Raw genomic sequence first — 21442 nt, 5'->3', positions numbered from 1 at the left:
AGGGTGATCACACACACACACACACACATATTGTATAAATACACACAGACAGGCACCGTTTGTGCAGGGAGGTTACAGATGACCACCTCGGAGCACCTATCCCTTCACACACCTTTGCACACGCAGTCATGGTTTGTCCAAGCATAATGTTTTTGGTCCTTACAGTGTAACACACATCCCAGTGGGCAAATGCCCTTTGACGTACCATCTGGGAAAACATAGCGAGCTGCATGTGTCATCACCAGTCTGAGCAGCAGGAAACAAGCCTGAGGAGGAGGTGGGGGTCAGAGGGTTGCTTTTCTCTCATGTGGCAGGCTCAGGTTAAAGCAGGTGTTAGGTCCAAAACATACTTCATGCAAGTAGAAAAATGGAGACACTTCAAGCTACGCAAGACTGCCTTCATACCCGTTGTGTTCTTGAGTGTGTCACCAAAAAATTGTAACGCAACACGACATGTGACAACAATCTTTCTGTTTTTGATGAAGCTCTAGCTTAACATGTCTGTATGTATATATTTATTACACTTTATCATCATTCAGACTGGAATGCAGCTGAAAATCCTTGGGCCAAAATTGTAACTGCTTTCAACTCCATAAATACAGCAGTACACATTCTTCCACAGACGGCATGTTTACTTACTCCTGTGGAAATGTTCTGAGCTTCAACTGGTCAATGTCAATCTGCTGCAGATTTTCAAAATAAATTAGTAAATGACAATTAACATAAATTCAGATAAATGTTGGTTTATTAAATTTTGTTTACATTTTGTCAAAATGTAGTCCTGTTCCACATGTAAGATTGAAATAGATTTTGACACCTACTACACATGAATGATTGTGTGGTAGTTTTATAGCCTTCTAGATGATATCAAGAAGTTTTTAGGTATCCAGGCAAGTGCATACAAGAATTGTAGAAAAAGTAGTGGAGTTAGACATAGAAGTGAAAGAAAACATTTAGCTGAAAAGTCTGTGTTTTAGTATCTGCTGGGAAATGTGGCTGGACAGTGAATGATTCTTCCTCAGCACCTACTCTTAAGGTTCCCTTGGACATCAAACCTGCAACAGTAGGGATGAAGACTGTTGAAAGGACTGCCTGTTCAGACCTGTATCACCAAGCACACTGTTCTTTGTGCCTTTTTCACAGTAAATGAAAATTAATGGCTGAATTCAAAAGCAATACATTTCTACAGGTGTGTTCCAGAACGTTATCACTGCTGTATCTGACCATGCCTGTATGATTAAATCAATGACACTGCAGTGTTCACACCTTTTTAAGAGAGACTTTTTCACTAATGATCGAAACACCGACAGGTTTTCTGCCCTTAGGAAATAAACAATTTGATCACTTTCCCTAACCAGCACAAAGTTGCCCTGCCTCAAAGGGCAGGTGTGAATTCACTAAACTGTGCACTATTTACACAGCTCTCCAGCAGTAGGATTTGGCAAAGGGCAGTAATCTAATTTAACTAAACATTTTTATAATAGTAGAGTTACCATTAAAAAAAATAATAATTAAAAGGAGAAAATCAGCACCAGATAAATAAATCATCTAAAAACCTTTTTGGGATTAAATCATTACCAATCCAGCATTGAAAATATACGCTATTTGAAGCAATACATGAAATATTTGGGTGCATCTGCTTTCTCAACGGTATCCCACTGTCTTTCTCTCTGTTGTAGAAACCCTTCTGAGCTTTGTGGATGACATCTTGTCTGGGGCCAGGTCTCCATGTGTGATGTTAGGGAACATCCCCAACCTCCTGTCCTCTTCAATCAGTATGATTGTTCGCTGCCTGGAACCTGACACCACATACATGTAGGTTAAGTTCCTCTCTTCTTTTCTCTCATGAATATGCGAATGCGCATGCACGCAGCAGCCCGGAACCCCTCAGCTCCAAACAAAATTTCGTTGTACGTGTCACAATGTTACAATGACAATAAAATAAACATTCTTCTGCTTCTTCTATCTAACAGAAAATAACCAAAATTCCTAAATTTTTTTTTTTTTTTTTTTTTACAAATTTCTTTTAATATAAAGAGGAAGAACCAAGTACAGTAGCTTTGAAACAAATTAATTCTTAATAAAGACTAAAGTGTATGTATTAAGTGACTATTTTTATTATAGTAATTCTAATAGCATAAGCAGTGTGTGGTGCTTTTTTACATATTGCCTTTTTAAACTAGTAGCAGTTAAGATCAATTTTTGGTCAAGTACTAAGTGCTGAAGTGAAGAATCTGAAATGTTATAATTTTATTTATTTATTATTATTCCATTATTACCTATGGCACAAATGATAATTTAGATTATCACATTTCTGGCTTAAAAACCAGAGTTTAAAGTGTTTAGTTATGTATATGCCTGCAGAACAAAGAAGTTTAGTACATGAGTGATGCTGTGATCAAGATAGTTTTGAGCACAAACAGATACTCACATGCTCAGATGCTCTCATACTTGTCTCACAGTTTGTCAAAGTTTGGGCTAGAGAATGAAAGAAAAGGACCAGACCAGGTAGGCCCACAGAGAGGGAAAGACTATGAGGACCATGACAGAACCTATTCAAGCAGTTTTGGTGTATGTGTGCTGAGTGAATGACTACACATCCTTTTAATCCCAGACTCAGCCAGGCTCCAGCTCTTTGCATCCTGTCTAGCAGCTCATTCATCTCTCCAACCCATGGCTTCAGCTCTTCCTTCATATATTGTGCTGGGAGACATATTTACATTATATTATGTAAGGATAACACAGAAAACATAGTCTGTAGCTGCATCAAAAGTGCAGTCTTTGCACTGAAAGGTTTATTGGAAATGTTTACAGTAAAATTTGTTGTACAACATGTATCAATTTGCTAGTATTACTAAAATATGCATATTTGTGGGGCACTAATCTTTTTAATTTGTAACTGCATTTTGAATGCAACTCTACCTACTGTATCTCCAGGCCACTTATTAAACACAATACATTTTATTCCTTTTCATTAGTTCTCTTCCCTCTGCTACTGTGCCTCATTCTTGCTCCAAGCAGATGCACAATGCATTTTGGCCACTAGGTGATGATATTAATTCAGTGAAACAACCATCAATTAGATCTGTTAAGAGGTACTTATTGTCAGTCAATCACTAGTCAGAGTTCTTTATTGATAATACAGGCTCTCATTTCCAACAACTTAACAGCTGTAGAAAATGCAACAACTGCTAGCTGACATCATGCTGATTTGTCAAACTCCATTGCTGGAGATACAAATCACTGAGTTTGGTTTTGTAGAACATTCTGAATGAAAAGGTTTATCATTTGCAGTTGGTAGTAGAATTAATAAATTTCTCTCTCTCTCTCTTTCTGTTTGCGTGTGTGTGTGTGCAGGTTCCGACTGTGGGCAGTAGACAACACAGGGCGCCGTTCCAGTTCAAGCGAGGTCACCATCAAAACTCCATGTCCAACTGTGGATGATGTCAAAGCACAAGGTGAGGAAAGAAACACAGACTAAAGTCAGAAGGGTGAATCATCTTTCAGTCATGACTGCAGGTGGCTCACACAGGTCCTGTTTTCAACATGGTGCTCATGCTTGAAATAATATTCATAAAAAAGAAAGAACTGTATACATTGTGCCACATTTATGTGCATGGTTTGTGAAAGCGATAGTGTATGGGTTTGTTAAAGAAATACTGTATATTTCTAAAGAAAAATAATGTGAAACTTGTGGGTCCAATTTTCTTAATTCTCTAATATCCAAATATAACATGGCTATAGCCAATTTACTAAATATGACAGACATTTGCTTTGTTGTTGGCAGCTATGATCAAGACCACACCAAACAGATGTTAATAGCCAGGTCACTGAGCAAGTCACGTAGTTATAGACAGAATGCTTTCCTCTCTGGAGTAGGGTTGTTTGTGGACACTGTACTGTATATAATAATCACATGTGTATACTGACTATAAAAATGTGTTGTTCTATATAGTCACATTTTTTAAACGTTCTAAATGTGAAATCTTTGTCACCCTGTGCACCAGTGAAAGGCTTGGAGCAAAGATGTTGTTATGGATTGTGCCACTAATGTGAGTCAGCTAAAATGTTCCAGCCAGTCAAATATGATACTTCTGGGCTTATGCTGTTGATTTTAATGCCTGGAAATACTTGAATAGTGTCAGATGTAATACTTCCACTCTGTGGGTTGGGTTTGTTCAAATTTTATTGCCCAAATTTTAGTAACCAGCCTAGTTTTGACTGCATTTTGAAAGCAACTCTACCTACCTACGTATAATAACACACTCTAAAACACAAAGTGGATTGATATTTTCTTCAAGTGGAGACTGGGTTGTTAGGTTATTAACTTATTATTACTTATATTCCTTTTTAAATATTGCCGCAAAGGTTCTGAATGGCCATACTTTTTACTGCAAAACTAAACTAAACAAAAGATAAGAGTCCATGCACAAGATCTCTTGATAATCTTAACAAATATCAGGGTCTGGTGTTTTGTAATGAGGAAACATGTCCCCCATTGCAGTGGTGTGCTTCCCAGATGTTTCTAATTGGTTCTGAACATCAGTGGTGGTCTATGGCACAAATGAATATACTAATCCAGGACTGACACACTGACAGACATTAATCATGAGTAGAGGCAAATCTTTGTTGGTTTTAGTCTCTGTATAGGGAGTGCTGAAAATGCTGTTAATATAGAAAATGACTGGCCTTATCCTATTTCAATTATTACCTATTTATTGTGTATCTCCAAATTAAGAGCCAGGGAAAGTAAGATGTCAATACAAGATGTTTTTTTCTGGCTACAGGTTTGATTTGCCCTGTTCTGATGAAGAGTGTGTACTGGAGGGACAGGTTCTCCACCTAAGTGAACCACAATAAACCTTAAGTGTCTCCAAAACAGCAGCAAAGTTGTGCCCTGTCCAAACAAAGCTGAGTCACCAGCATTAGATCCTCTTCATTCCTCTTCTCTTGAGCATTGTTTGGTATCAAGTAGTACCAACAAACCAGTTTAGTAAACATAAGTAATCTGTACTGATTACTGATATCCCTCATGCTGATTTTTTTTCCTTTATTTTTCATAGTCTCTGTCATTTGCAGCTGCCATGACACTGCTTGAAGTTAATGTTCCTTATAGTTGTTGACCTCTGATTATTTATATCCTTCCAGAAATAGCAGATAAAATCTATAACCTGTTCAATGGTTACACCAGTGGAAAGGAGCAGCAGACAGCCTATAACACTCTGATGGACCTGGGCGCTCCCACACTGCACCGTGTGCTCTACCACTACAACCAGCGCTACGAGAGCTTTGGGGAATTCACCTGGAGGTGTGAGGATGAGCTAGGACCCAGGTAAACTAATTGTTTAAGACATTTATGCTAGTCAGATTTAAAAAACAAACAAACAAAAAAATGAATATGCCACTGTCTGAAAGTTTTTAAAGCAAAGCAAAGAATGACTGGGGGAGAAGTGTGTGTGATTGGACGTCTTAGAACCTTTTGCTTTAATACTGTTGTAGATACCCCCAGTCATTCTTTGCTTTGCTTTAATACTGTTGTAGATGAGGAAGGAAAATGACTGTGAGACTGTCATGTTATTCAACTTCACTTTGTGTTTCATAAATACCCATGTTTCTGATATGTAACCTAATATTAGGAATATGCATTCCTTCAAGCAAACTGTTCATCAACCTTAGCTTGACGGGCAGTTTATCAGAAGGATCTAACATTATACAAAGCCTTGTAGGTCTGTCCTGAGTCATACTTTTACACAATACCAAAAGCCCGAGCCATTTAAATAATTTGTAGACTGCGTTCACAGTAATCAGTCTTTGAAACTCTAGAGATGTGTGTGGCGTTTATGAGTTGCCTTCCCACTTGTGCAATCTGTCAAACCAAACTTGTACAACTTACACTGATGTCTTTGAACAGCAACATTACAGCCTGGCTGCAAAACTGAAGAAAAGTGGCAACTAGACAAGAGTCTGGGTTGGATCACAGCGTGGTGTGAGCACCACTTTCAAGTGCAATTTGAGCAGATGATCTTTTCACAATTGAAATAGTCGCCAGCAATTTTAAATTTCTTGGAAAACCCAGATAATGTTGTAGTTCATGAAAAATTAAACATACGGCAGATTTGGACTGGCCTTAAATTACAGATATGCTCCTTTGATGATTATCTTACACCCCAAACTAACAGTGATTTATAGACCTCAGTCAAAGTCTAAATACTTGTAGAAGACTTGTGACATGCAACAGGTGTGCTGATCAATGGATAATTCATATAAGTAACACTACCTGTTGAATTAAAGGATAAGTACACACTGTACTTTATTTTGAGTCAGTTCCATACACACTGGCCTGCCAACAGAAATGCATATCCCATATAATATGAATACAATAAAGCTGTACTGATCTGTGCACCTTTCAGCAGATTAATACACAGTGCATTTGGTTCACTAGTTAGTAAGCAATTTGCTTCTCAGTTCATTGTAGCCAACAACATATAACATATGGCAAAATGCTTGTGCTCAGTGTTCTTTTTTTTTACCTTTATTTGTTCAGTGTAGGTCCACCTCTCTTTCATTCAGAGACAGCATGTTCACATTCACACAGTCACACATGCACACCTGGAAGTTGCCCAGTACAACCACAGGCTGACCTGTGGCCACTGAGCAGCTCCAAAAGAGAGTATAAGAATACAGCGTCTGTCAAAAACCTTTAATTTATGACCCTAGGATGACTCGTCGCACCAGTTAAATATTTCGCTTGTGTTTAGTTTCAACGATGTTCATCACCAATAGTTTAGTTGGATAAAAGGAATAATTCTTTTTAAAATAGGTGAAGCTCTCACATCACAGGCAGCACTGTTTCAAGGTAGGGTAAGGCTTTATTGATCCTACAGTGGGGGAATTCCTGTGTTCCAGTAGCAATAGCGAGCAAACAACAAAACACCACAGGAACAACTAACACCATAAGGACCTCTGAGAAGCAAATCAAAGATACCTAAAAAACAAGGCAAAACATAGCACTTGGGAGAAATCAAGAATATTACTCCCACAATTAATTCCACAATGTCATTGTCTGCAACAATCCCTTTGTGTCTTAACATTGTAGTGCCTTTATTCCAAATTCAAGATTCAAAGTGTTTATTTTCATATGCAGAGTATGGAAACGTGTTTCCCTGCACAATGAAATTTTTACTTTGCTGTCCACACTGAATGCCAAACAACACAAGTAAAATATAAAGTAGATAAACAGTGTCATAAAGATCTAAAGGCACTTCAACCAGCGAGTGAAAAGAAATACAATAAAAAGTATATAAAAAATATAATGAGAACACAATTAGAGATAACATATAATACACTGAAGCTGTATCTGCAGTAGTCAGCAGTGGGTGTGCAATTATCCAGTTTCCAACCGTAAAGTATGGTGGAGGAAATATCATGATTTGGGCCTGCTTTGCTGCATCAGGGCCTGGCCAGCTTGCAATCATTGAGGGGAAGATGAATTCCCAAGTGTATCAAAAACTTTTTCAGGATAATGTGAGAATGTCTGTACATCAGCTGAAACTCTGTAGAAGTTCGGTGATGAAACAGGACAATGACCCAAAACACCGGAGCAAGTCCACAACAGAATGGCTTCGGAAATACAAAATCCACCTTTTGGCATGGCCAAGTCAGAGCCCAGACCTTAACCCAATAAAGATGCTGCAGCAATACTAATACTAATACTAATACTAATACTAATACTAATGGCGGCTGTGGCTCAAGAGGTAGAGCGGGTCGTGTCCTAACCGGAGGATTAGCGGTTCGATTCCCGGCCTGTCCAGTCAACATGTCGAAGTGTCCTTGAGCAAGACACTGAACCCCCAGTTGCTCCCGGTGATGTCACCGGTGTGTGAATGTGTGAGTGTTTGGGAGTGCGAATGGGTGAATGGCCAAATAGTGTGAAAGCGCTTTGAGTGTGCTGTAAAGCATAGAAAGGCGCTATACAAATATAAGACCAATATAAGACCATAAGACCCAGCAGGCTGTCTGTGGAGCTGATGATGCTGGTGGTGGCCCTATAGTCTGCGATGTGCTGCAGGCCTTGCCACATCTGTCCGGAGTCAGCAGTAGAATAGAAGCCATTCAGCTTCTCTCTGTACTGCCTCTTGACCGCTGTGATGGCTTTCCTCAGTCCATACTTCACAGCTTTGTACTCCATCCCATTGCCTGATCTAAATGCAAAAGAGCGAGCACACAGCATGTGGCGTACCTGACTGTTTATCCAGGGCTTCTGGTTGGGAAACCTCCTGACTTGTATGCTGGGCACAATGTTGTCAATACAGGTATTAACGCACCCAGTGAGGTGTAGCATCTGTCTCGCTGCCCATTTGTACACTAAAGTCACATGATTAGTAATATAAAAACTCTTTGATGTATGAAACCAAAATATAAAAACAGTGTGGTGAGTCATCCCAGGGTCCTAAATTATCGGTTTTGACAGGAGCAGTATCCTTATACTCTCTTTGCTCAACAGATGCACCTTGATCATGGTGTTTATGCAGTGGGGTGGGGGGTGTTGCTGCGCTGTTATCTGTCTCATCCAGATTTTATCCTGCTGGTCCAGAAATTGAACCTGAAACTGTCCAGTCACAAGCTCGCTCCTCTAATCTTTAGGCCACCACTGCCTACATTACACATCTCAGCTATTGTACCCGGACCCTGCCTTATATTTAATGTGTGCTACACCAGTTGTTAACTAATGTGGCACTACTCAACGTGATCAGTACTGTCATACTTTCTTAAGTGCATAAGTGGGAAGAAATCACGAGAAAAGAAACAAGAAAGAAAACGTGGCAAGAAAGAGATGTAATGCTAAGCTGCAACAATAGCTGACTGTTTTGGAACTGTCACCTTATGCACTATCACAATTGAACCTGCAATAAGTGAATTTAATGAGCACGATAACCTGTCAATTCAGCATAAAGTTTGTCTTTTGAGAAGCATCTACATGGTCACACCCTTCAGAAAAAGGCTGAAGCATAACAAAATGTGTAAAACTTGAAAGAGTCTGAATACTTCCTGTACTGACAGATTTTACTATACTGATTTTATGATCCTCATGCAGGGTTAAAAACATTGCATTACTGACGCAGCACCACAGACTGGGCACTGCAAATACAATATGCATGACATTTTGAATGCCTACATGTATGTATATACGTATTTACTGCCTCCTTAACAAATACTTTTTAACAGTAACTCAGTAAATCAGACTTAGTAACCAAGTTTACTTCTTGCCCTGATAGCTTTGTAGTATTTCCCTAGGTGGATGTCACTTCAGATTGACACAATGTCAGTAGCAGTCACTGAGAAAATATTGGAAAATTGCCATAAGTTTATGCTCAAGAAATTTGTGGTAAATGTAACCCTCCCCATAGACAAATGCACAAGAAGAGGGTTTGACATTTATTACATGATGAAGAGTTTGGTGCAACTGAGAGCCTTGATTTTGCCCCATTCACAGGGTGCAGAAAATGAAGCATATAGCAAAATGAAACATGAATTTTAGATATCAAAAACTGTATTTTAACTCATCAGAATGATTAGATCATCAGAAAATTTTAATTGTAGATGTGTCTAATAGGTTTTCCTATAATATGCAATAGGTAATTCACTCTAGTGAGTGAAATGTAATTACAAATACAGTATTTTAAACTGGAGTATGGACTTGTCAGCATTTAATTGCAGGTATCTTCTGACTAATCAGTCTTCAAAATTCTGACATTCTTTCATTTCTAATAAGAAACATGAAAGAGGACTCCATTTTTATTCAAGACTAAACAAAAACTGTGAACATTTTTCAAGAAGGCCATAATTTGTTCCAAATCACCTTTTTTTCTCGCACAATCACAAGCACATCCAACAGTGGCTCATGTGAAATCTCAATGGTATCAGCCCATTCAAAGCTCTGCAGTGTCTGACTCTTGTTTTGATTCTCAAAGGTGGCAGATGTTCTGCTCCCAGCTTCAAAAGTGCTGCTGAGTGTTGTCAATTAGTTATGAGGGAATTTTAATCAAACTGACTGGGAGCTGAAGCTCCATGATATCAACCGGGCTGTTTAGCAACACGGAATCAGGGAGGGCCCCAATTTCCCCCCAAACTACAGATAAGTGCCCATAATACAAAATTGTGGCTTAATGTTCTATAAATGGCGTCATATGTCTAATACAAAATATACTTATAAACAGCAGTCTGGGGTGCACACTTTCACTTTGGCAGGGTAAACTGTTTAGTCAAGGCTCCCTTAATTCTCTATTTCTCTATTACTTTGGGGGTTTCCCCATCCTAAATGATTTGATTGATTGATTGATTGATTTTATTCTTTCAAACATGCAGAACAGAACAAATGAACAAATGGCAACAACACACATAATTACACATATCCAACCAATGCTAATCCAAAATCAGTTTGCTTACACATATTACATGTTTGAATGGAGTAGGAAGAAGTCAGACTTATCCAGTCCTACCCCATGACATCATATTATACAAAAAATAAGAAACATGAAAGAGGACTCCATTTTTATTCAAGACTAAACAAAAACTGTGAACATTTTTCAAGAAGGCCATAATTTGTTCCAAATCACCTTTTTTTTCTCGCACAATCACAAGCACATCCAACAGTGGCTCATGTGAAATCTCAATGGTATCAGCCCATTCAAAGCTCTGCAGTGTCTGACTCTTGTTTTGATTCTCAAAGGTGGCAGATGTTCTGCTCCCAGCTTCAAAAGTGCTGCTGAGTGTTGTCAATTAGTTATGAGGGAATTTTAATCAAACTGACTGGGAGCTGAAGCTCCATGATATCAACCGGGCTGTTTAGCAACACGGAATCAGGGAGGGCCCCAATTTCCCCCCAAACTACAGATAAGTGCCCATAATACAAAATTGTGGCTTAATGTTCTATAAATGGCGTCATATGTCTAATACAAAATATACTTATAAACAGCAGTCTGGGGTGCACACTTTCACTTTGGCAGGGTAAACTGTTTAGTCAAGGCTCCCTTAATTCTCTATTTCTCTATTAGTCCTGTACTGACAGATTTTACTATACTGATTTTATGATCCTCATGCAGGGTTAAAAACATTGTATTACTGACGCAGCACCACAGACTGGGCACTGCAAATACAATATGCATGACATTTTGAATGCCTACATGTATGTATATACGTATTTACTGCCTCCTTAACAAATACTTTTTAACAGTAACTCAGTAAATCAGACTTAGTAACCAAGTTTACTTCTTGCCCTGATAGCTTTGTAGTATTTCCCTAGGTGGATGTCACTTCAGATTGACACAATGTCAGTAGCAGTCACTGAGAAAATATTGGAAAATTGCCATAAGTTTATGCTCAAGAAATTTGTGGTAAATGTAACCCTCCCCATAGACAAATGCACAAGAAGAGGGTTTGACATTTATTACATGATGAAGAGTTTGGTGCAACTGAGAGCCTTGATTTTGCCCCATTCACAGGGTGCAGAAAATGAAGCATATAGCAAAATGAAACATGAATTTTAGATATCAAAAACTGTATTTTAACTCATCAGAATGATTAGATCATCAGAAAATTTTAATTGTAGATGTGTCTAATAGGTTTTCCTATAATATGCAATAGGTAATTCACTCTAGTGAGTGAAATGTAATTACAAATACAGTATTTTAAACTGGAGTATGGACTTGTCAGCATTTAATTGCAGGTATCTTTTGACTAATCAGTCTTCAAAATTCTGACATTCTTTCATTTCTAATAAGAAATAAGAAACATGAAAGAGGACTCCATTTTTATTCAAGACTAAACAAAAACTGTGAACATTTTTCAAGAAGGCCATAATTTGTTCCAAATCACCTTTTTTTTCTCGCACAATCACAAGCACATCCAACAGTGGCTCATATGAAATCTCAATGGTATCAGCCTATTCAAAGCTCTGCAGTGTCTGACTCTTGTTTTGATTCTCAAAGGTGGCAGATGTTCTGCTCCCAGCTTCAAAAGTGCTGCTGAGTGTTGTCAATTAGTTATGAGGGAATTTTAATCAAACTGACTGGGAGCTGAAGCTCCATGATATCAACCGGGCTGTTTAGCAACACGGAATCAGGGAGGGCCCCAATTTCCCCCCAAACTACAGATAAGTGCCCATAATACAAAATTGTGGCTTAATGTTCTATAAATGGCGTCATATGTCTAATACAAAATATACTTATAAACAGCAGCCTGGGGTGCACACTTTCACTTTGGCAGGGTAAACTGTTTAGTCAAGGCTCCCTTAATTCTCTATTTCTCTATTACTTTGGGGGTTTCCCCATCCTAAATGAAAGGTTGTTTTTACTAGGGACCATGCTGTAAAGAGCTGATGCACTTGATGATGAAGAGTTTGGTGCAACTGAGAGCCTTGATTTTGCCCCATTCACAGGGTGCAGAAAATGAAGCATATAGCAAAATGAAACATGAATTTTAGATATCAAAAACTGTATTTTAACTCATCAGAATGATTAGATCATCAGAAAATTTTAATTGTAGATGTGTCTAATAGGTTTTCCTATAATATGCAATAGGTAATTCACTCTAGTGAGTGAAATGTAATTACAAATACAGTATTTTAAACTGGAGTATGGACTTGTCAGCATTTAATTGCAGGTATCTTCTGACTAATCAGTCTTCAAAATTCTGACATTCTTTCATTTCTAATAAGAAACATGAAAGAGGACTCCATTTTTATTCAAGACTAAACAAAAACTGTGAACATTTTTCAAGAAGGCCCCCTGATAGCTTTGTAATATTTTCCTAGTATTTTAATTTGATGTGCATCTTATGGATCCAGTGTGGAATGACTCCTTTGATATAGTGGATTTATATCTGCAGTGTGAGACGTGCATAAGATGCATGCAGAAAGCACTTCTAAAAACTCTTCCAATGTGTTTTCCCAGTTAGCCAGAAGCCAATAGAACTACATAATCTACAAAAAATCTGAGCAATTGATTCTGAGGTCAGAGAGGCCATGTCAAATAATTAGATAATTGGCAGGCAAAATTATTAAGCAGTGAAGGTCTGAATCTTTAAAGTCAGATTATCAGCAATAAGAAAGATAGAAAGCTGACAGTGATTATTTCTAACTGCATATTTTCATATGTATTCTGAGGTTTTGTCTTTTATGCTTAAGAACTTATTTTTCACCCCGTTTGGGACTGAGCGGTATAGAAGAACTTATTTTTCTTTTGATTTTAAGTCCTTGGTCTTCATAACAGTCCCTCTCTAAGTGTGTTTTGTTGGTGGTTTATTCTTAAATCCTTGGCCACCTGAGCGAAAATATCCATTTCTTAGCCAAACAGAGATCTGTGGTACCACAAACAGTAAACACCATAACAGACACAAACTTACAGTACACACAATTATGGACCACATATTGTACATTTACAGACCCCAAACAGGCACACACAGTTTTGTCTTTCTACATCAGCTGAACTTATTATTCAATATAAGTAACCAAATGAATTAACAAATATAGTTTGTTTTTCTTGTGGTAGCATATATTCAAATCCGCTCTTTTTAGACACATATTGAATGCCACTGATGAGATTGGTTGGCACCTACACAAGGACATTTTTGTTGTCATTTTTAAGCAACATTGCCTGATGTTTTAACTCAAACCATAAACTCACCAAAAGGCTGTCTCGCTAAGCCCTGGCACTACTTCTTCTGAGGGCCAGATTTAGTCATCGCAAGGGGATTGGCCATCATTAAAGGCACACTGCTTGGCTGTTGACTTAGAAATGCTAGATGCTTTGGCTGGGCAGAAAGAAAATCCTCAACCCCGGCCATTTCAGTTCTTACCATGTGCTTGGTTGGACCCAGTGCCCTTTGATTTTTTTCAATTTTCTTTTTGTTTTTGCATGACAGTCTCTTTATAGAAGCGTTTTTGTGATAAGAAGTATTGTTATGGTTAGAATTTTTCTTAGGAAATCATAATCATAATCACAACAGACTATTTACTTTGCTCTCTGACTTTTTATACTTGAGACAAGGACAAAAAATGAATATAAAGTGGAAGTGCCTTTCAGCTGCTTATCCAGCAGTGATTTATTGGTGTCTGTGATGCTGAATAGTGAACAGAAACATATAAATATTTACATACTCTGATATAAATTTCCAATAAAAATATCCCCTTGTCAATATCATTATATATTGTTGTGAGTTTATTTAATAATTGAAGGGCCATCACTGCATCTCCTCCCAAGGAGAGATGCAGGCTACTGCTTTGACTGCTTACCATCACATTAAACAATAGTAATTAGCTCACTGTTTTGTACTGTAAAATACTGTACTGTGTTTATGTACTGATAAATAATCATTTGATTGCACAACTGAGATAGAAAGGATTTAATGATTTTTAAAAGTGGAATAGTACAGTGGTATTGGAAATGTGCAGATTAAAAGTACAAATGCCTTTACTTTTGTGGCAAATTTTGCTCTGTGCTTTTAAAATATGAGAGCAGAGGAATAAGTACATTCACATAGTTTTGTGTAATGAGACAGAAGCTGTCACATTAATAACTACATGTTGCATATTCTAGCCCTGTGTGTGAACACATGTTTTGAATAACCACTTGGATAACTTCTGGATGCTAGTGTTGTTGTGTCAACCATGGATAACCATGTTATCCATACACACTCAAAACAAATATGAACACATTCAATCACAGTAGGATGACCAGCTGATCCCAGCTATTTGTGCCTGGTAACAGTGCTGTATAAACAGACTGCTGTAGAAGAAAGTCTGCCATGTTCCTCCTGCTGTCACAGTCCTTCACTCTGTATGTTATATTAGAAAACCGGTCAAATGTTTAGCAAAACATACGTGTGTGGGGATCACGTCAATTTACACAACACCCACACATAGCCACTTCTGCTGCAGACAGGAAGTTGATAGGCAAGGATTCTGAGCACTCCCTTGTTGCTGCAATGCATGAGGTCAGTGCAGTTGCTGAGCTTGTATTATTTGTGTGCCTGCCTTATGTTGGCACACTACTCTGACAGATGGTGATATCCTTTTACCTTGGCAGTGCTGGTTCTATGTCTAGTGGACCTGTCTTGAGCTGACTCATACCTTGACAGACTGTTGGTGTTTTTGCCTTCAAGATCTTTTTTTAGCCTTGTTCACTCTATACATAATAATAATAATAATAATAATCTTTATTTGTACCGCACTTTCCAACTCAAGAGCACAAAGTGCACACACACTAATATATTAAAACTAGTTAAGAAATAAATTATTAAAGGTGACGAAAATCAGTGAACACGCTAAACATTAAAAGCTTGTTTGAAAAGATGCGTTTTTAACGCTGACTTAAACGCTGCCGGCTCAGTTATCGAGCGTATACCTAAAGGCAGGGAATTCCACAGCCTAGGGCCATGCACGGCACAGGCATGACCTCCCCATTTTTTGTAGTGTGCAGGGGGAAGGAGAAGAGCAAGGTCGCAGGGTTCTGCGAGGGACATATCTAGCCAAGAGGTCGGACAGGTACGGAGGGGCAAGGCTTTAAAAACATAAAGCAAAACCTTAAAATCTACACTCCATTTAACGGGCAGCCAAGGAAGGGATAGCAGAACCGGAGTGATATGGGCATGCCGACGAGTGTTTGTCAGCAGACGGGCAGCCTTGTTCTGAACAAGCTGGAGCCTGGAGAGTGATGACTGGGATAACTCGGAGTACAGGGCATTACAATAGTCAAGCCGGGAACTCACAAACGCATGAATGGTTTTCTCTAAGTCACTATGAGAGAGAAATGGCTTTACCCTTGCCAGCAGTTTTAGCTGGCAGAAGCTGGATTTAACCACTGACTTGATCTGCTTATCAAAGTTGAAATTGATGTCAAAAATTACCCCCAGATTTTTTACCGCAGTAGAGAGCGGTGGGGGGCATATGTGCCAAGATCAACTGCACTTCCATCCAACTGGGGGCTGATAACAATAAATTCAGATTTGCCTTCATTTAAGTAAATGAAATTCTGACTAAGCCAAGTTTTGACATCCTGTAGACAGTTTAGTAATGCACCAAACGAACCTGACTCCGGTTGAACCAGCAGCATATAGATTTGAATATCATCAGCATAAAAATGGAAGGGAACGTTGTGCCTGGATATAATGGCGGCAAGCAGTGACAGATACAAGGAAAATATCAAAGGGGCCAGAATGGAGCCTTGCGGGACACCTGAAGTCAGGGAAGCTGCGCCGTCAAAATGGTCACCAATCATAACCGAATAGGTTCTATCGGTAAGATAGGACTCAAACCACCTTAGCACCTCCCCTCCCAGGCCGAAAAGGTGCTGGAGTTTTAAGAGTAAAATCGAGTGGTCCACTGTGTCAAAGGCCTGCAGATAAGTCTAACAAGGCTAAAATGACTGGGCGTCCGGCATCCAGGGCTAATGCAACATCATTATGTACCTTGAGTAAAGCAGACTCAGTGCTGTGTCGAGCCCTGAACCCAGATTGAAATTTGTCACCCAAGTCTAAAGATTTTAAGTGAGTTTGCAACTGAGTAAGCACCAACTTCTCCATAACTTTAGCAAGGAAAGGCAATAGGGATATTGGCTGAAAATTTCCTAATGCCGTAGCATCAAGGTTGGGCTTTTTAAGCAATGGTCTAACAACCGCATGCTTAAGGGGCGGAGGAACCGAACCAGAACTCAAGCTGGAGTTAACAAAGTTGACCAGTCCAGGGCCAATAAAATCAATAACCTCTTTAAAAATCTTCCCTGGTAGGGGATCAAGTGGAGAAACAGCGGGTTTGAGCTGAAGCACGCATACTCTGATTTAACCTAGTCACATTTGTGTATGTATGTGTATATTTCGTGTACTATATATTAGGGCTGCCCAATTTAACACGAAAATAATGTGTTAACAAATTCTTTTTAATGCCACTAATTTTTTTGACGCTCGATTAATGCACATACATTCTGTGATTATGGCCCTCAGGCTTCCCTGTACTTTGGGAAATCAGGAAGTGGTAACATTGTGGATGACAAGCAGAAACAAACTTCCTTGAGCAGAAATGGAAAAAGAAAAGGGTTTTCTGAATGACAAGTTCATCTGCAAAGCCCTACCAGATGGTTCTCTCAACAACACCAAAGTTATTTGCATTTACTGTCTGTGGGAACTGAGTTACCACCGGAGTACATCAGACCACCAGAGTACATTGAGTCTTGCTGGCCAAGCACACGAATGATGCAGGGAGGCATACTCCCCCTCGCCAAAGGCAGACCATGTTTGCAACTGTTATTAGTAAATCAGTTAGATAATTGTTAGACATTAATGTGTTGAATCAGAGGTGTTAGTAATGCAGTTTAGTAAGATTTAAAGTCTGCTGTAGTCTGTTTTGTTTCAAAGTTATGACTAGGTAGAAACGCAGCTGCTCCAAGCATGTGGAGCACTAGATAAGAGATGGAGTCTTCGGATTGACTTTGTCTGGGGATTTTTTTTTGTAATCTTTCAGGGTAAGGGGTTAGCCTAAACCTTATAAATGTATTAGGATCTCTGACGAACTACTCAAAAATACCTAAAGCAGGGCAATGTACAATATTTGAGAGAGATCAGGAACAAGATATTACACATGAGCCTATTTACAATGCATTTCACACCCAGGAGCTGAATATTGCACCTCATTTGACTATTACATAGTCCCTCATACTGTCACCTAGCTTATCACTGCACTTCGTTCCGCCACCTCCTCGATGGAATCCAGAGGGCAGCCCAGGACAGAACCAGCTTTCTTGACCAGCTTGTTTAGTCTCTTTCTGTCCCTGTTCGTGCTACCTCCTGCCCAACCCACAACAGCGTAAAAAACAGCAGATGCCCCTACAGTATCATAAAGTGTCCAAAGGAGTGCCCCCCGCACACCAAAGGACCTCAGTCTCCTCAACAAGTGGAGGCGGCTCTGGCCCTTCCTGTACAGGTCATCTGTGTTGTTGGTCCAATCCAGCTTATTGTTGAGGTGGACACCCAGGTATTTAAAGGTGTCCACAATCTCAATATCTGAGCCCTGAAAGCTCACCGGAGTGAGTACTGGTGATTTCCGGGGGTCAATCTTAATCTCTTTTGTCTTGCTGGTGTTGAGGACCAGGTGATTTTTTCTCACACCACTCCATAAAGTCAGTAACAACCCCTCGTATTCACCCTCGCCCCCCCCCAGATACACATCCAACAATAGCGGTGTCGTCTGAGAACTTTTGTAGATGACACTAGTGGAAGTCCGATGTGTAGAGGGTGAACAGAAAGGGGGAAAGCACCGTCCCCTGGGGTGCCCCTGTGCTGCAGACCACCACGTCCGGCAGCCTTACGAACTGAGGTTTGTTTGTGAGGTAGTTAATAGTCCATGCAGACAGGTGTTGGTCCACACCTGCCCCCTCCAACTTCCCCCTCAGCAGTGATGGCTGGATTGTGTTGAAAGCACTGGAGAAGTCAAAGAACATGACCCTCACAATACTTCTGTGGGACTCCAGGTGAGATAGGGCTCGATGCAGCATGTAGATAATAGCGCTGTCTACCCCGATGCCAGGTCGATATGCAAACTGCAGCGGGTCCAGCACTGAGCTCACTTGGGCACGGAGGTGGCCGAGGACAAGCCTCTCCATGGTCTTTACCAGGTGGGAGGTCAGGGCAATGGGTCTGTAATGGTTTGGCTCCTTGGGATGAGTTATTTTAGGAACTGGGACCACATAGGATGTCTTCCACAGAACCGGAACTCTCTCCAGGCTAAGACTCAGATTAAACATATACAGGACCACTTCACTGAGCTGGTCTGCACACTCCCTGAGGACCCTGGGGCTGATGTGATCAGGGCCTGTGGCCTTCCTGACCTTAATCCTCCTTAACTCCCTCCTCACCTGGTCCACCGTGAGGCTGAGGGGGCTGGTGGGCGGTGACTGTTCAGGAGCTGTGGGCTGTTGAGAACCCCTCATAACAGTGGGAGGAGGGGCAAGGTCTGGCTGAGGTGTGAGCAGCTGCAGCTGCGAGGAGACAACTGACATGGAGAGGTGAGACGGGGGGGAGGGGGGACTGGGTAGAGCTAAATCTGTTAAAAAACAGATTCAGTTCATTTGCCCAGGCCTGGTCTCCTGCGGCCTGGTGACCATCCCTGCTACCATCTCCATGACCCAAGATGTGTTTCAGTCTTTTCCACACCTTGTGTACATTGTTTTTTTCCATGCTCTGCTCCAGCTTCTTCCTGTAGCTAGCCTTGCACCTCCGGATCATGTACTTTAGTTCCCACTGCACCCTGCTCAGCTCCTCCTTGTCCCCTGATAAGAAAAAACTCTTCTTGATTTCACCTGCATCTCAATTACCCACACCTAAATAGCAGCTTCCCACCCTGTGGAACTAATATTCATAACTAATTTTTTTTTAAATAAATTTTGTTATGAAACTTAACTAGTAACTAAAGTTATAAAATAAATGTAATGAAGTAAAAAGTACAATATTTTCTTCAAAAGTGTAGTGAAGTCAAAGTATGAAGTAACACAAAATTAAACTACTCAAGTAAAGTACAGATACCTTAAGTACTGTACAAAAGTACAGTACTTAAGTAAATGTACTTAGTTACTTTCCACCAATTTCTAAAATGGATAAAAAAGTATGATTAATTTGCAATTAATCACAAGTTAACTATGGACAATCATGCAATTAATCGCAATTAAATATTTTAGTTGATTGACAGCCCTAACATATACAGTATACAGTATAAATGTGTGTGTATAGGTGTGTGTACTAGAGTACTACATTATGTTCTGTCATTGTACTGTATATGTACATGCATGTGCATATGCAAATACAGTGTATGTATGTATGTACAGTATGTATGTATGTATATCCATCCATTCATCTATCATCTATACCACTTATCCTGTAGAAGGTCAGGGATGGGGGCTGTAGCCAACATTCCAGTTGATACTGGCGAGAGATGGAGTACACTGGAGACAGTTTGCGAGTCCATCACATCACTGGCATATATGTGTATGGATGTACTGTATATAGTGCATTTGAATACAATTGGTCTGTTGTTATTTCTCTGTTGTAATTGCAGACTCCTTTGTTTTATGTTTTGACTGTCAGTTCAGAAATTTGATCCTCTTGGTTTGTTTGTTCCATTATTTTGGTTAGTAAAACTCCCAAAATATGAATAATGACAATATCCCCTAATTAGCAAAATGGTCAGTGTGCATCTATAAAAAAATTTAAAAATGAAAAAAGCATTTTCTTTGTTTTATGTTGTATGATAACTAAAGTATGATAAACATTTTTATGGTTACACTCAAAGCACAAATGTTTGGGACAGACAGGATCTGTTTATGGTTTTATTTTATTTGTTTTGTTTAACTAAAACCACAAACTTTCACTTAACTAAAGCATTTTAGTTTTCTAAACTTACACAGGATGTGATCTCCAGTTTCCAGCTGTGAACACAAACATCCACCTCGCCCCTCCCTATGACTTCTGTGTGGTACAGGACCATAATACTTTCTGGACTGGAAAAATGTTGCAAGTTAATATAATCAGGCAGTATGCTACCTCCAAAGCACATTTGAAAGAATCATTTAGTAGAATATAAACATAATCTTTGGGAGACAGTGCTGGATATTCTGTAGCTCATCAATCTGTGAATAGATTGATGAGCTTTTCTCTGTGTTAGATGTCTTTAAAGGTCCAATAAGTTATATATATGCAAGGTTTCTGATGTAATGAAAGTGGTCTTATTTGCTGATGACACTACCATATGGGCATCCAGGGAAAACCTACAGCAACTCTCTGGGCAGGTTTCACAGGAACTTGAGAAGATAAAGAAATGGTGTGATAGTAATATTCTATCTCTGAATCTGGATAAAACTAAATTTATGGTAAATTTATGGTATTTGGGAAGCGTAGGCTAGATAATGAACTTCAATAGAAAAGTATATGAAATTAAATTTCTAGGTGTCATAGTTGATGACAAATTCACCTGGAAATCTCATATCAGATATGTTCAGCACAAAATAGCAAAGAATATATCGATATTGGCAAGGGTTGGCAAAGGTATGAATGACTCTCTGGAATCCATTCAGGGCTTCACACACTCAACCAGACCAGAAAGGCACAGCCTGACTGAGCTGACAAGCTAGTAGAAACGAGACCGCTCAGCCACTGGATCTGCTCAATGCTACACAATGGAAAAGACACAGACACACATCTGGTTTCTCCAAAGCATGATATTCAGCATAAAATAGCAAAAAACATATCAATATTGGCGAGGGTCAGACATATTTTGGACGGGAAAGCACTACGCATTTTGTATTCTTCATTGATTTTACCATACTTAGAGTATGGTGTTGAAAACTGGGGAAACACATACAAAAGCTCACTTCAACCATTGTATATATTACAAAAAAAGAGC

General features: G+C 39.4%; 1 protein-coding gene across 1 annotated transcript in view; it reads left to right on the top strand.

The window, feature by feature from the left end:
- astn1 (astrotactin 1) overlaps nucleotides 1–21442 on the top strand; it is a 448006-nt gene that overhangs the window by 419019 nt on the left and 7545 nt on the right. The window contains 3 exon segments of the mRNA XM_020613364.1: nucleotides 1680–1815; nucleotides 3358–3458; nucleotides 5149–5332. Of these exon segments, the coding sequence (XP_020469020.1) occupies nucleotides 1680–1815; nucleotides 3358–3458; nucleotides 5149–5332 (421 nt within the window).

The sequence above is a fragment of the Monopterus albus genome, unplaced genomic scaffold (assembly GCF_001952655.1).
Source record: "Monopterus albus unplaced genomic scaffold, M_albus_1.0 scaffold133.1, whole genome shotgun sequence".
Taxonomy (NCBI): domain Eukaryota; kingdom Metazoa; phylum Chordata; class Actinopteri; order Synbranchiformes; family Synbranchidae; genus Monopterus; species Monopterus albus.
Note: the sequence above shows the minus strand (reverse complement) of the source record. Positions and strands in the feature narration are given on the sequence as shown.